This window comes from Pisolithus orientalis (genome assembly GCF_024613125.1).
Source record: "Pisolithus orientalis strain OTSU chromosome Unknown F5J12scaffold_79, whole genome shotgun sequence".
NCBI classification, from domain to species: domain Eukaryota; kingdom Fungi; phylum Basidiomycota; class Agaricomycetes; order Boletales; family Pisolithaceae; genus Pisolithus; species Pisolithus orientalis.
Genome location: NW_026260860.1, coordinates 64,151 through 77,677, shown reverse-complemented (window position 1 = coordinate 77,677; position 13,527 = coordinate 64,151). Strand labels below are relative to the sequence as shown.

General features: G+C 48.8%; 2 protein-coding genes across 2 annotated transcripts; one reads left to right on the top strand and one right to left on the bottom strand.

Moving 5' to 3' along the window:
- Nucleotides 1-4,450: 4,450 nt before the first annotated feature.
- F5J12DRAFT_866405 (uncharacterized protein) lies at nt 4,451-7,577 on the bottom strand. Its single transcript, XM_051747042.1, has 4 exons — nt 7,148-7,577; nt 6,177-7,087; nt 5,369-6,112; nt 4,451-5,314 (listed from the first exon to the last, which is right to left on the bottom strand). The coding sequence occupies exons 1-4, from the start codon at nt 7,525-7,527 to the stop codon at nt 4,656-4,658; spliced, it is 2,694 nt and encodes an 897-aa protein (XP_051594722.1). The 5' UTR covers nt 7,528-7,577; the 3' UTR covers nt 4,451-4,655.
- A 67-nt stretch (nt 7,578-7,644) lies between these two features.
- On the top strand, nt 7,645-8,942 carry F5J12DRAFT_915994 (uncharacterized protein). Its single transcript, XM_051749179.1, has 4 exons — nt 7,645-7,924; nt 7,976-8,071; nt 8,125-8,390; nt 8,442-8,942. The coding sequence occupies exons 1-4, from the start codon at nt 7,723-7,725 to the stop codon at nt 8,817-8,819; spliced, it is 942 nt and encodes a 313-aa protein (XP_051594721.1). The 5' UTR covers nt 7,645-7,722; the 3' UTR covers nt 8,820-8,942.
- Nucleotides 8,943-13,527: the final 4,585 nt, after the last annotated feature.

Sequence of the window (13,527 nt, the reverse complement as noted above, 5' to 3'; positions counted from 1 at the left end):
GTGTATATGCGAAGGCAACCAGGAAGCCTGTCACGAAGGAACGCATCAGAGAACGAGCTTGCAAGTTTGCTGAAGAAGTACATAGTGACATCTGGGGACCCGCACCCATAGAAACTCTCAGTGGTCGGTGGTACTACATTTCCTTCACTGACGATAAGACGCAACTCACCTATATTCATCTCCTTTGCCAGAAGAGTGAAGCCTTCACAGCCTACAAAGATTTCGAGGCCTGGTGTCACACCCAGCATAACACTCGCATGAAGACCCTCCATTCCGATCAAGGCGGCGAGTACCTCGGAAAAGAATTTGTGATGTACCTCAAGGCAGCTGGAACGAAACAGAAGCTCACCGTACATGATACCCCACAACACAATGGAGTTGCTGAGCATCTCAATCACACCTTGCTTGAAAAAGTTCATGCCATGCTGCATGAGAGCAGCTTGCCTTGCACTCTATGGGGTGAAGTGGTGTGCCACGCTGTCTGGCTAAAGAACAGGACTCCCACCAGAGCGCTTGACGGTGGGATGCCCCTTGAAGCTGTGACCGGGAAGAAACCAGACCTCAGTCGAGCCCACATGTGGGGCTCAAGTGTCTGGGTATGAATCGAGGGTGGAACCAAACTTGGAGGGCATGTTGTGGAGGGCTGATGGGTTGGGATCGATGATAACAGCCCCAATGGCTGTTGCGTGTACTGGCCTGAAAAGAAGTCAGTTACCGTCAAAAGGAATGTATATTGGAATCCCTCCTCAGCTGAGTCATTACCTCACGAGGGGGAGGAAGAAGACAGCTACTTACTGAATGTGATGCTAACACCTCCAGCTCCCGTCCCAAAGACAAAAGAAATTCCAACGCCTCCACACATCGCCCCAGCTCATCCCGTGCCCCCATCACCTCCAGCTGAACCACCCGTCACGAAATGAATTTGAAAGCCTAGCCAACGACTTGCTGATATCCTCGCCAGTAAAGGCAGTACAAACAGTCGCGGTATACCTAATATACCAAAAGGAGTCCAGCTCCCCACTACAGTCAAAGATGAAGCCGACCCCACCAGACTTGAGGGGGAGGACAGAGCCACAGCTTTGCTCACATCCATTGTAGACGATCCCAATGATGCCCTTTGCAATATCGACCTCACTATGGCCATGAACAAAGTCACCGCTGAGTCTGAAGCCCTTGAGCCTACCTCACTGGCTGAGGCTTGTTGTCGGCCAGATTGGCTGCAGTGGGAGGCTGGGATAAGAGAAGAGTTAGCAACGTTACACGTGGCAGGTACTTGGGAACTCATTGACGCACCTCGTGGTGCCAACATAGTTGGATCCAAATGGGTGTTCTGTGCACAAAGAAAGACACTGCTGGAAATGTGGTATGGTACAAAGCCCAACTCATCGCTCAAGGCTTCTCTCAAGTCGAAGGCATCAATTATTTCGATACCTTCGCCCCAGTCACAACACTTGCATCCATTTGAACCGTCCTTGCCATGGCAGCATGATCAAACCTGGAACTCCATCAGATTGATATCAAAGGCACATACCTGAATGGTACACTTACCAATGATGAAGTAATCCACATGCGACAGCCCCCAGGCTTCAAATCCACCGATCACCCCAATAAAGTCTGTCACCTCCAAAAGACATTGTATGGTTTGAAGCAGAGCGGCCGTCGCTGGTACCAAAGATTAGTGGAGATCCTCGTCGATGAGCTGGGCCTTACCCAGTGCTCAGTCGACCAGGCCATCTATTTCAGACGATGCACCACCAGTGAGCTTGTCATTGTTGTCATCCATGTCAATGATTGCACCATCGCCACAACGTCCCTAAACGAGATAGAGGAGCTTAAGTGCAACGTCAGAAAATACGTTGAGATTACCAACCTTGGGGAACTTCACTGGCTGCTTGGCATTGAAGTAACCAGAAATAGAGATGAACGTACCATCTCCCTGTGCCAACGCCCCTACATTGAGTCCATCATACGATGCTTTGGCTTTGATAAGCTCAAGCCTGTGTCGAACCCAATGGAACCCAGTACCAAACTGCATTCTGGGCAGTCGCCATCAACTGGTGCTGAATTCGCTATGATGTGCCACGTACCCTATTGTGAAGCCATAGGATCACTCATGTATGCCTCCCTTGCCACTTGTCCTGACATCTCATATGCCATAACGACCATCTCACATTTCTCGGGCAACCCTGGAGTTGCTCATTGGGAAGCTGTAAAGAGAATTTATCAGTACCTTCTCAGGACAAAAGGCTTACGACTCATGTATGGGGGATCACCAAGTGCATTGACCAGGTATGCAGATGCAGACAGCAGCATGGCAGAAGACTGCAGAGTGGTCTCAGGGTATGCTTTTCTAATAGATGGCAGAGCAGTTTTGTGGTCTTCTAAAAGACAGGAAATCATCTTGCTCTCAATGACTGAGAGTGAGTACATGGCAGCCACACACGCAGCCAAGGAGGCCTTGTGGCTTCAGTCGCTCATTGGAGAGCTTTTTCAGCCATTCGTCGAGCCAACCACGTTGTTTTCCGATATCAATCAGCCATCGCGCTCACTAAAGACTATCAGTATCACACATGCACCAAACACATCGATATCTGTTTTCACTTCATTTGCTGGGTCATAGAAAATGGCAAAATTCACCTCATATATTGCCCGACTGCAGACATGATCACCGATACACTAACGAAGGTGCTACTGTCTCCGAAGGTGAAACATTTCGTGGTTGAACTCGGCCTACACCCGACTTGAGGGGGAGTGTTAGATTTGGCAAGTCGCTCGTAGCCTTCGTTCACTAATTGACACTACTTTTCCTTACCATGGGAAACACTTCCCATTTACAGGTCTACAAGACCACTGTACTTAGTTGTTTCGAGCACTGACAATACAGTGTGATAATTTTTGGTTTATTGTCTCCAAATGTTTCATATGTATAATTAACAGTACAAGCACTTGTGCTATGACCGTGCTTGTAGTTTCAATACCAGGTTCAACACCTGTGTCTCACCCTTTTGTTTCATATAGCGTATTTAACTCATTACTGTAGTAACACCACCTCAGACGTCTGCCGCTTGCACACTTGACTGAGGTGGGTATAGTGTCTTGTTCCCATGTTCGTGTACTTCACACTCACATCATTACCTTAGATCTTGCTATAGGTAATGCGAATATAGATGTTTGCCACTCGCACACTCAACTGAGATCTTGCTATAGATTTCTGTGATGCAGAACTTGATATCCGTTACCCTCCTCGCGAGCAGATCACGATCATCAGCATAAGTGGGGCTGTGCTTGCGATTTGCACCACAATATTTCAACCTCAGAGCGTGGCAGCGTACGAAAATGTCCTCGGGAACATTAGAACCGAGTGTCAAGTAAGTAAACGCATGGAGTTCGCTGAAAACATCAGGTCCCGGCCACTTCAGAACGTACTGTTCAATGTTATCTAGCGTAACATCGCTAATTCTCCTTGCGTAGATGAGTTGTACGCATGACCGTTGGGAAGCCGGCAAGGGAGATCCGCCCAGAAGGCTGCAGCTGTTCAAAAACTGGAAGGTCCACCACTGGCGGAGGTGAGCAGAACCCAGGTAACTCGGTGGAGGATTGAATACTGCCTGCCATAACTTAACCACGAGCGAAAACGGTGGGGAGTTAGTGGTACTGGAGACCCATTCGGGACTTGACAGCTCCTCAAAGCCAGAGGGAGCACCGCTTCTGATGTTCATTTCAGGCTCGCTACCCGTCCGAGTGCTCCAGAGGAACCCATGTTCCATGCTCGGAGATGAAGATCAGGCGATATCCTGGCATCAATTAGCTACGGGCGTGAGCAAGGTTTTTGGAAACTCACCTAGGACCTGGTGACTCTTCAGAGTGCGTAAGGGACTCCACCAGTATACACGTTGTAGATCGCGTTGAGGGCTCAAGCGCTCATCTCCCGCGTCGTAAAATTGAGCCTGCGAAGAATTGGATGCGATCCTAGCAGATTGATCATGAGCAGGAATTAATTGCTGGCGGTCGGTGACGGTAATTTACTCAGCGCTTGGTAACTCTTCGAAGCCCGGGAAGCCGACGGCTGGTACGGGCGATGCGGGTTGCGATATCGAAGGTGTATTTGCATCTACGAGTGTCCTGACGGGGCGGTTGCAGGCCCCTTCGAACGTTGGAGCACCCTTATAATAAGATCCAGCAGACGTGCGAAGGCACCACACACAGGATCTTAACTTAGGTTGCAGCAACTTGAAAGTGCATGCCAGCTGAATCGATATGTAGGCCAACACACTGTTACACTTACGAAGGTCGCAAGACTACATTCTCACAGAGGTACCGGATCCAGCTCAGTCTGACCCATGGGCAAGACAGAAGATACTACCGTAGGGCCCCGTGGCGTCTCAGTTGATCTTGGGCAGGTAACTTAGTACGGAAGGTTACAGCTTCAACATGTTTCACGGGTTTTCGGCGTTGTTGCTATATATACGTTCCAGCGTTCAAACACGAACGACGGTTATTTACACTACACAGACAATAATACTCCCATTCTACGTCGATACCGAGTGGCTCGCATACAAGAAAAAAAGAAAAGGATTCATAGAAGAAGAAAAAATGACGATAAGTCGGGGAAGCACACTTGCCCTATTCGCCCGTACCATAGTCTAAGGGCACACTCACAAAACGTCTCCGCGACTCTGAGCCTCAGCAAGACTCAACTCGATTGCGAACCTCAAGTCATCGTCATCCCCCCATCCAGGGGCCAAAACAGATGCGCTAGTGCCAGATGACGACGCCCCTTGTCCACTCCCCCACACTGATCGCGATTGGCGACGTTCGCGTTCAAGACTCGGAGTCGGGAACGACAGATGGGCTGACACAGATCCCCACACCGACCCAGATTCCGAATCTAACAGTGAAGTTGATGGTGAGGAGTTACTTGGTGTGGGTGATTCACTTGCACTCCTCCGAGGGACAGGTAGGAAATCTTCTTCCGCCAAGGACGATATCGCCTGTGCTGCCCTCTCTGACGTTGATCCCATATCGGGAGTGAACGTATCACCAAGTAAATTTTCGAGGTCGCCTTCATGAACTTCTTCTCCAGCCTTAGTTTCAACTTTCTCCCCCACCTCCTTCACAGACTCCTCCCTCGACAGCCACATCACATACTCGACAGCCTCAGTCTCGTCCAACCCCAAGTTTTCCAGTCCTTCTCTTTCCTCCCTAACCCTCCCTATAGTGCGCATCATCCGCTCCCTCTCGTATGCCGCATGTTCCCTTTCATGCGTGATCTCACTGATTGAGTCTGCGATGGACATTTGGAAATCATATTGGTCTGCCCAGCACAAGCATTAAGATCGCACCATTACAAAAAGGGGAAGGAACGTACCCAGTCCCTTCGCAACCCCTCTTTCCATCCTTTTCCCCTGATTGACTTTCTTCCCCCGCACATGACATCTTGCCTTCCCTAGACGTCTCATGTCCCCGGCATGCCACGTCATAACTCTATTCCCTCGAACAACCACCACCATCTGATTCTCAATGAGTATCTTGCTCACGCCATCTCCATCTCCTTCCGCATCTGCTCTTTCGGCATTCTCATTCTCATTCCCACCCCCACCCCCATCCCCAAGGTCCGGAGCAGGAGGGGCAAGAAGAGGGAAACGAGTAGGGCGATGAGAAAACTGCAAGGAATCGAACCTCCTCACCTCTTCTAAAGTAATGCTATCCCAAACAGCCACGCTCCCTCGCTGCGAGCCTGTCACAAACACATATGCGGTCCATGCAATAGATGTGATAGATCCATCGGTGTGGGCCGAAAATTTGTGTTTGGGTGTCGATACGCGCAACAATGTTGCTGGCGTGATCGACGTTGGCGAGGATGTTGAGTTATATGACGCCGCAGGGGTAGCAGGCGCGTCGATATCATAAAAGCTGACGAACCCCATGCAATCACCTGCAATCACGAACTCTCGCTCTCTCGTTCGTCCCCCGCTTCCCTCTCTTGAGGGAGCAGGCCGAGGGGAGCATACGGTAGGCTCCACAACAGAACTCACGACCTCGAGGGCAGAAAGGGAGCACCCACACTCTCCGTCTCCGAACTGCGTGATCCCAAGTGTGTCGGTGGAGGTCACTGTAAGGAGGTAAAGGAAGGGGTGGGAGGTGTAAGACATCAACAAAGTCGTTCGGTTGAGAACTTGCGGCAGACGGCGACAACGGAGAATTAGGTGGGGTGGACGAGTAACGAGGACCGCGCAGAATATGTATAGCTTTGAGTTTTGGGGTTTGTCTGCTCAGAGCATGACCTGCGTCCGACTGTCCCTGACCTCCGCCACTCTTTGTCGGATCACCGATCCTCAGTTCGGGGAGTGCAATAGCGGCCGTACCCACATCAATCACAGACGGAACCCACCACACACAAATATCGCCACTAGCCAGCACTCCTACGATCACGCCAGAGCTCAAGCCTCCTGCCAGGCCAACGATTCCATCTGGAACCAATGACACCCGGCTTTGCTCAGAAGTCCACAAGCAGTTCAGGTTCTGTCGATCCCAGCTCCATAATTTCACTCTTCCGTCTCCTCCAGCCGAAAGGAATGTCTTCGAGAGCGAATCGATGACGATTTTATTCACGGCGCCATGGTGCAAATCTTGGACGCTGCACCGCACCACACTGGAAGTCGTGAAACCCGATGCGGGCACAAACGCCCTGCTGGTGGTAGTGAGGAGAATTTCGCCATTGCGTTTACCCCAAACTACGCTCACGCTTCCCTTAGACTCGGAAGAAGATGAAGACATGATCTCACATGCCGAAACGTCGGGTGTGAACTCGGCATTCGGATTCCCAATCCCAGGACCAGTGCCCGATGGATCGAGGTATCCTTTGAGGACTTTCCCCGTGAGCGGGAAGGAGCGTGCGATAGTTCCGTATTGGAGGGATATGGTCAGAAGTGCTGGCCCAGGCCCTGCAGGCTGATCGCGCTGATTGGAGTAGGGGAAGTGGGGGAATAGGGAAGACTGGATATACGGCGAGACGAGGTAGATGCTGTCAACGGTCGTGTCCTGAGGCGTGTGAGTGATACACGGTGTGCGGGCACGCTCCCACTGCCTATCGATTCACCATACATTTGTCAACGAAAAAATATGCGACCAAGGAAGAGAAGCGCACTGTCTGAGCATGTACCTCGACACAAACTCCGCCCTCCAGGTACGTGCTACCCTCCTCAACAGAATAACATTTCCTTCGTCGAGGGGGCGTTCTGGATGGGCACCGACTACCTGAGTAAGGAACGCACGATACCACGTATTGTCATCGTTTACGTGGCCGTGCAAGCGCCTACAAGTGCTGCCGAGGGCGATGAGTGAGGGCGGAGTGAGATACGAAGTGACGTGTGTAAGTGATTCGACAGGAAGTCCGAGCAGAATTGAACGGTCTTTTTGTTCGCGTTGTTCTCCATGTTGAAGGGTCTGTGTCAGAAAAGGATGTAAATATGTTCTAGTACTGATCTGTTCTTCTTTCCGGGATGAATGTGCGGGTCTCGTTGGCATAAAACAGTGGGAGGGCAGTCGGGATTGAGTATGTTTCGCAGACGCTCAGTGCTCAGTGGCTGTGTGTGCAAGTACTGGTGCGAAGTTGCCTTCATGTCAGCTGACGTAAGCAAGGCGCCTCAGCAGCTGACCCCTTTTTTCCCCTAGGACTTATAGACCACTGCGCGGGGTCCTTCCCTCTTCGATTTCTCAATCATGGTACTGGCCATGTCAAGGCTTTCGAGAATACGTGTTATGTTTAACCACCCTGAAATTCGTATTATGGATCTGGAATATCTGTTTCCTGCACACACCCCTGGCGGTCTTCAACCCACGGTGCAAGCATCAGCAGTGAATTCAACTGGCGACTCTGTGGTCCCAGTGAGACCAGACATGCTCAAAAGTGAACATTTTTTTGGTGAGCCCGTCAGTGTAAACCACAGGTAGTTGTCAGCTGACTGTGGCCTAGATGAGGAGGATAAAATGATGCATGTCGTCATTGAGCCAAAGACGAAAGATGCTGGAGATTGTCCTGAGGATGGATCTTTGGGAGACTGTAGTGATGGTTAGTTTCCGTTATATTGTTGCTATCTGCTAGGACTAACTGTGGCATTACAGAAATGTTGCGGTCGAGACTTACTACAATGGAATGCAGGTTGGCTGAGATGAGGCATGAGGAACGCCATCGCAGTGAAATGAAGAAGTTGGACGATGAATTTAGAAGAAGCATCGATAGAACGAAGAAGTCGATCAATGACTTGAAAAGAGTACACAGCGAAATACGGAAGGAGCAGTCGGAGTTGGGTCGTGCCATAGCAACCCTCAAGGTTCAGGTCGACGAGAGGTACAGGAAATATACCAATGCGACCGACGACCTGTGCCGGGTAATTGGTTCTGACCCATGTAGAGCGTTTCTTGACTGATCTCTCCGTCAGGCTATTTCATTCCTAGTGCCATTCCATCACGGCATCCTACTAGACATGGCAGAAGAAAAGATGATTCGTTGTTTTGGCAAGAAATCATGGGAGAGACTCTGTGCGTCCCATCTACCACTCCCCAAATTGGCAAGACGCGTCAAGAACAAACTCAAAGAACGTCGACAGTCGCATACTCCTTCTGTCGAGGAATTGATGTACTTGTTCTCTCATATCTATGTACGAAAGAAAGCGGACGTTAGGGATGTCACCCACCGTGCCACTCAGGAGGAACTTAAAGAGGCAATAATGGCCGTACCAGTTGACGAGCAACCTGAGAACAGGCAGTTCCTCGAGTCCTTATTCGAATTTCTATTCGAGCAACCTTTCGACTCGTAGCAACGGTACAGTTACCACATACCTGGCATTGTGTACTTGTTCTGTGTTGCAAACGCAATAAACACACGACTCTCCGACCTATTTTATGTTCCTTGTGACAGTACTGATGACCGTATATGCGTCCTACTAATATATAGTCCCGTTGTACGCTGTCGATCGGGTGTTGGAACCCGGGTTTACATTGGTGGCAGACCTCGCCATTGCCAGTTAGTGTTGGTGGTAGATCGTCACCGTGAATATCGGTGGTTGAGCCTGAGGTACTACGAGGCTGTGGCTGAGGTGTACAAGGCGTGAAATCGACGAAGATAAGTTCCAACACCTATAAACCTTGAACTGCCCGCTAACTATTTCCTCCACATCGTTGGTGTGTTAGCAGGGGTGCTTTCCGCGATTGGCTATTGTGTGGAGTTGTAAACTCTCGAGTGGTACAGGCACCTGTACCTAAGTTACTGCCACGTGCTACATTAGACATCCTCCGGTTTTTTTCCGAGTCAATAACCTCCCTTCCACCATAACTTAATTAGCTATCGCTAGCCCTGGGCCCTATTGGCCCCAGGGTCCCCTACATGGTCATTCTGCTGGCATTGGTCAGCTGAGGAGCATTGCTCCTCAACTAACCAATGCCAGCTCAGCTTTCAAAGGAAGAGCTTCATCTCATTTGCTTTCACAATGCTTCAAGCCATTCAGTTGTAGTCATAGCAATTTGATGGCAGACAGGAGTTATACAATTTAAAAAAGGCAAGTCTATAGTATAGTACACATTTAAACATGCAATCCTCTCAAAACTTCATTGAATACTACATTCATAGACTTGTTTGTTTGGTGTCCTTGGCCACTGTGCAGCACCTTGATGTTCCTTGGATGGGTACATCTAGACAGAGCAACATATAGTTGCCCATGAGAGAACACAGGTGTCCTGAGGTCAAGGCCCACATGTTGGACTGTCTGGCCTTGTGATTTGTTAATGGTCATTGAATAGGCCAGGTGAACAGGGAACTGCAGGTGATGCAAGGGTATTGGGAAGTCATCTGGATTGGTATCCAAAGCCATGCAAGGAATCAGCACCACATCATTGTTGGCATCTCCATCCCTTTCCTGCAACACATGGCACTCCAATATATGATGGGTAGCTCTGATCAAGACCAGCCTAGTACCATTATAAAGGCCATGGATAGGATCCAGATTGAAAAGAAGCATGAGGGGAGCACCAGGCTTCAACTCCAACTCATGAAGGGGGAACCCTGATGGATCTAGTATGTTCAACACCTCCTTTGGAATGTAATCATACTGGTTGTCAGTAACAGAGTCTGCACTTTTGTACACAACCTTGTCCCCATGAACTTTACCCAGGATGGTGGAGTTGATCTCCCTGACTTCAGTGTTCCTGGAAGATAAAATGGTGTGGTCCAGGAAGTACTGATCCTGCAGAGGCCAATTGTGATGAGGGGCCAGCAAGTCTCCATACATGGCATTGATGAGAGAGTCCAAATCACCACCACATGACAGGTGTTGTGGAAGTTCTTGTTGGAACATGTGTCCCCTATGTTTATTTGCTTAGGGTGTATGAGCTTATGTAATAATTCTTTGCACTTAGGCAGTTAGTTTTTCCTCATGCACCTCAGTCTTCTTACCACAGAAGCCTGAGACCTTCTTTATAGTCTTAATTTTGGCCTCCTCTTAAGAGGTTATGAGCCCTGTGCAGCTCTAACCTTACAGTATCAATGAACTCAAAAGTGGTACCACCAAACAACTTACAGACATGTCATCTGGAGTGTCAGCATCAATGTCCCAGCAACTGGGCCCATTGACAAGCATGAACACAACAGTTTCTGCATCTACTAGTGCTAGGGTTACCCAAGGCTCAAGCCAACTCTATGATATAATGCCCCTCACAGATGATGGAGCAAATTATCAAATGTGGAAGTTTCAAATGCAGAAAGTCCTAGGTATACAAGGCCTCTGGAATGTAGTTGCTGGCATGGAGAAGAAAGCTCCAGATGTGAACACAAACCCAGACCAATATGAGGAATGGTAAATCAAAGACAAGGAAGCATGCACACAGATTACCTTAATGCTCAAGGATGAGCCTCTTAGTGGTGTTCTGTATGCAAGTACTGCAGCAGAGACCTGGACCAAGCTCAGTGAATGGTATGAAGGAAAGGGAAAGCAATCCATAGCCTACCTTATAGGAGAACTGTTTTGCAGCACACTCACTGATGATCAGCCTATGGAAACACAGCTGAATGCCATGCAGCAAAAAGCCCACATCCTCTTGTCACTTGGTCAACCCCTTGATGACTCACTGGTAGTGATTGTGATGGTGATATCTCTCCTGCAGTTGTACTCCACACTCCAGACAATCCTTATGTCCTCAAATGACAAGCTTACCATCAAGACTGTCATATCCCAAGTCCTGGTAGAAGAAAGAACATGACAAACTTCAACAGTGCATTCTGCTCTCACTGCTAAGACTAACCCAGGTAAAAAGTCAAAGGCAACAGACAGGAAGAAAAAGAAGAAGAAGTGTAACTATGCCCCCTGTGGCAAAACCAGACATACAGAGGATGAATGCTACAAAAAGAAGGCAGATGAAGTGGCCAAAGCTGCACTGCAGGGATCTGCACAAGGGAGCAAGGATAAATCCAAGGAGAAAACAGAGTTAACAGCCAAGGTCACAACCATTGCAGAAGAGGATAACAGACCTCTTTGCCTATTTGTGGCATGTGCACACCCTGAGACCAGTGCATCGGAGTGGGTAGTCACAGAAATCTATAGCAAGATCTCAGTCAAGTGCACAAGCAGCAAATGTCTGTATTCGCATTACCTATAGCAAGATCTAAGGTAACGATGTGAGTGTGAAGTACACGAACATGGGAACAAGACACTATACCCACCTCAGTCAAGTGTGCAAGCGGCAGACGTCTGAGGTGGTGTTACTACAGTAATGAGTTAAATACGCTATATGAAACAAAAGGGTGAGACACAGGTGTTGAACCTGGTATTGAAACTACAAGCACGGTCATAGCACAAGTGCTTGTACTGTTAATTATACATATGAAACATTTGGAGACAATAAACCAAAAATTATCACACTGTATTGTCAGTGCTCGAAACAACTAAGTACAGTGGTCTTGTAGACCCTGTAAATGGGAAGTGTTTCCCATGGTAAGGAAAAGTAGTGTCAATTAGTGAACGAAGGCTACGAGCGACTTGCCAAATCTAACACTCCCCCTCAAGTCGGGTGTAGGCCGAGTTCAACCACGAAATGTTTCACCTTCGGAGACAGTAGCACCTTCGTTAGTGATATCGGTGATCATGTCTGCAGTCAGGGCAATATATGAGGTGAATTTTGCCATTTTCTATGACCCAGGCAAATGAAGTGAAAACAGATATCGATGTGTTTGGTGCATGTGTGATACTGATAGTCTTTAGTGAGCGCGATGGCTGATTGATTATCGGAAAACAACGTGGTTGGCTCGACTGAATGGCTGAAAAAGCTCTCCAATGAGCGACTGAAGCCACAAGGCCTCCTTGGCTGCGTGTGTGGCTGCCATGTACTCACTCTCAGTCATTGAGAGCAAGATGATTTCCTGTCTTTTAGAAGACCACAACACTGCTCTGCCATCTATTAGAAAAGCATACCCTGAGACCACTCTGCAGTCTTCTGCCATGCTGCTGTCTGCATCTGCATACCTGGTCAATGCACTTGGTGATCCCCCATACATGAGTCGTAAGCCTTTTGTCCTGAGAAGGTACTGATAAATTCTCTTTACAGCTTCCCAATGAGCAACTCCAGGGTTGCCCGAGAAATGTGAGATGGTCGTTATGGCATATGAGATGTCAGGGACGAAGTGGCAAGGGAGGCAGTACATGAGTGATCCTATGGCTTCACAATAGGGTACGTGGCACATCATAGCGAATTCAGCACCAGTTGATGGCGACTGCCCAGAATGCAGTTTGGTACTGGGTTCCATTGGGTTCGACACAGGCTTGAGCTTATCAAAGCCAAAGCAGTCGTATGATGGACTCAATGTAGGGGTGTTGGCACAGGGAGATGGTACGTTCATCTCTATTTCTGGTTACTTCAATGCCAAGCAGCCAGTGAAGTTCCCCAAGGTCGGTAATCTCAACAGTATTTTCTGACGTTGCACTTAAGCTCCTCTATCTTCGTTTAGGGACGTTGTGGCGATGGTGCAATCATTGACATGGATGACAACAATGACAAGCTCACTGGTGGTGCATCGTCTGAAATAGATGGCCTGGTCGACTGAGCACTGGGTAAGGCCCAGCTCATCGACGAGGATCTCCACTAATCTTTGGTACCAGCGACGGCCGCTCTGCTTCAAACCATACAATGTCTTTTCAGAGGTGACAGACTTTATTGGGGTGATCGGTGGATTTGAAGCCTGGGGGCTGTCGCATGTGGATTACTTCATCATTGGTAAGTGTACCATTCAGGTATGTGCCTTTGATATCAATCTGATGGAGTTCCAGGTTTGATCATGCTGCCATGGCAAGGACGGTTCGAATGGATGCAAGTGTTGTGACTGGGGCGAAGGTATCGAAATAATTGATGCCTTCGACTTGAGAGAAGCCTTGAGCGATGAGTTGGGCTTTGTACCATACCACATTTCCAGCAGTGTCTTTCTTGTGCACAGAACACCCATTTGGATCCAACTATGTTGGCACCACGAGGTGCGTCAATGAG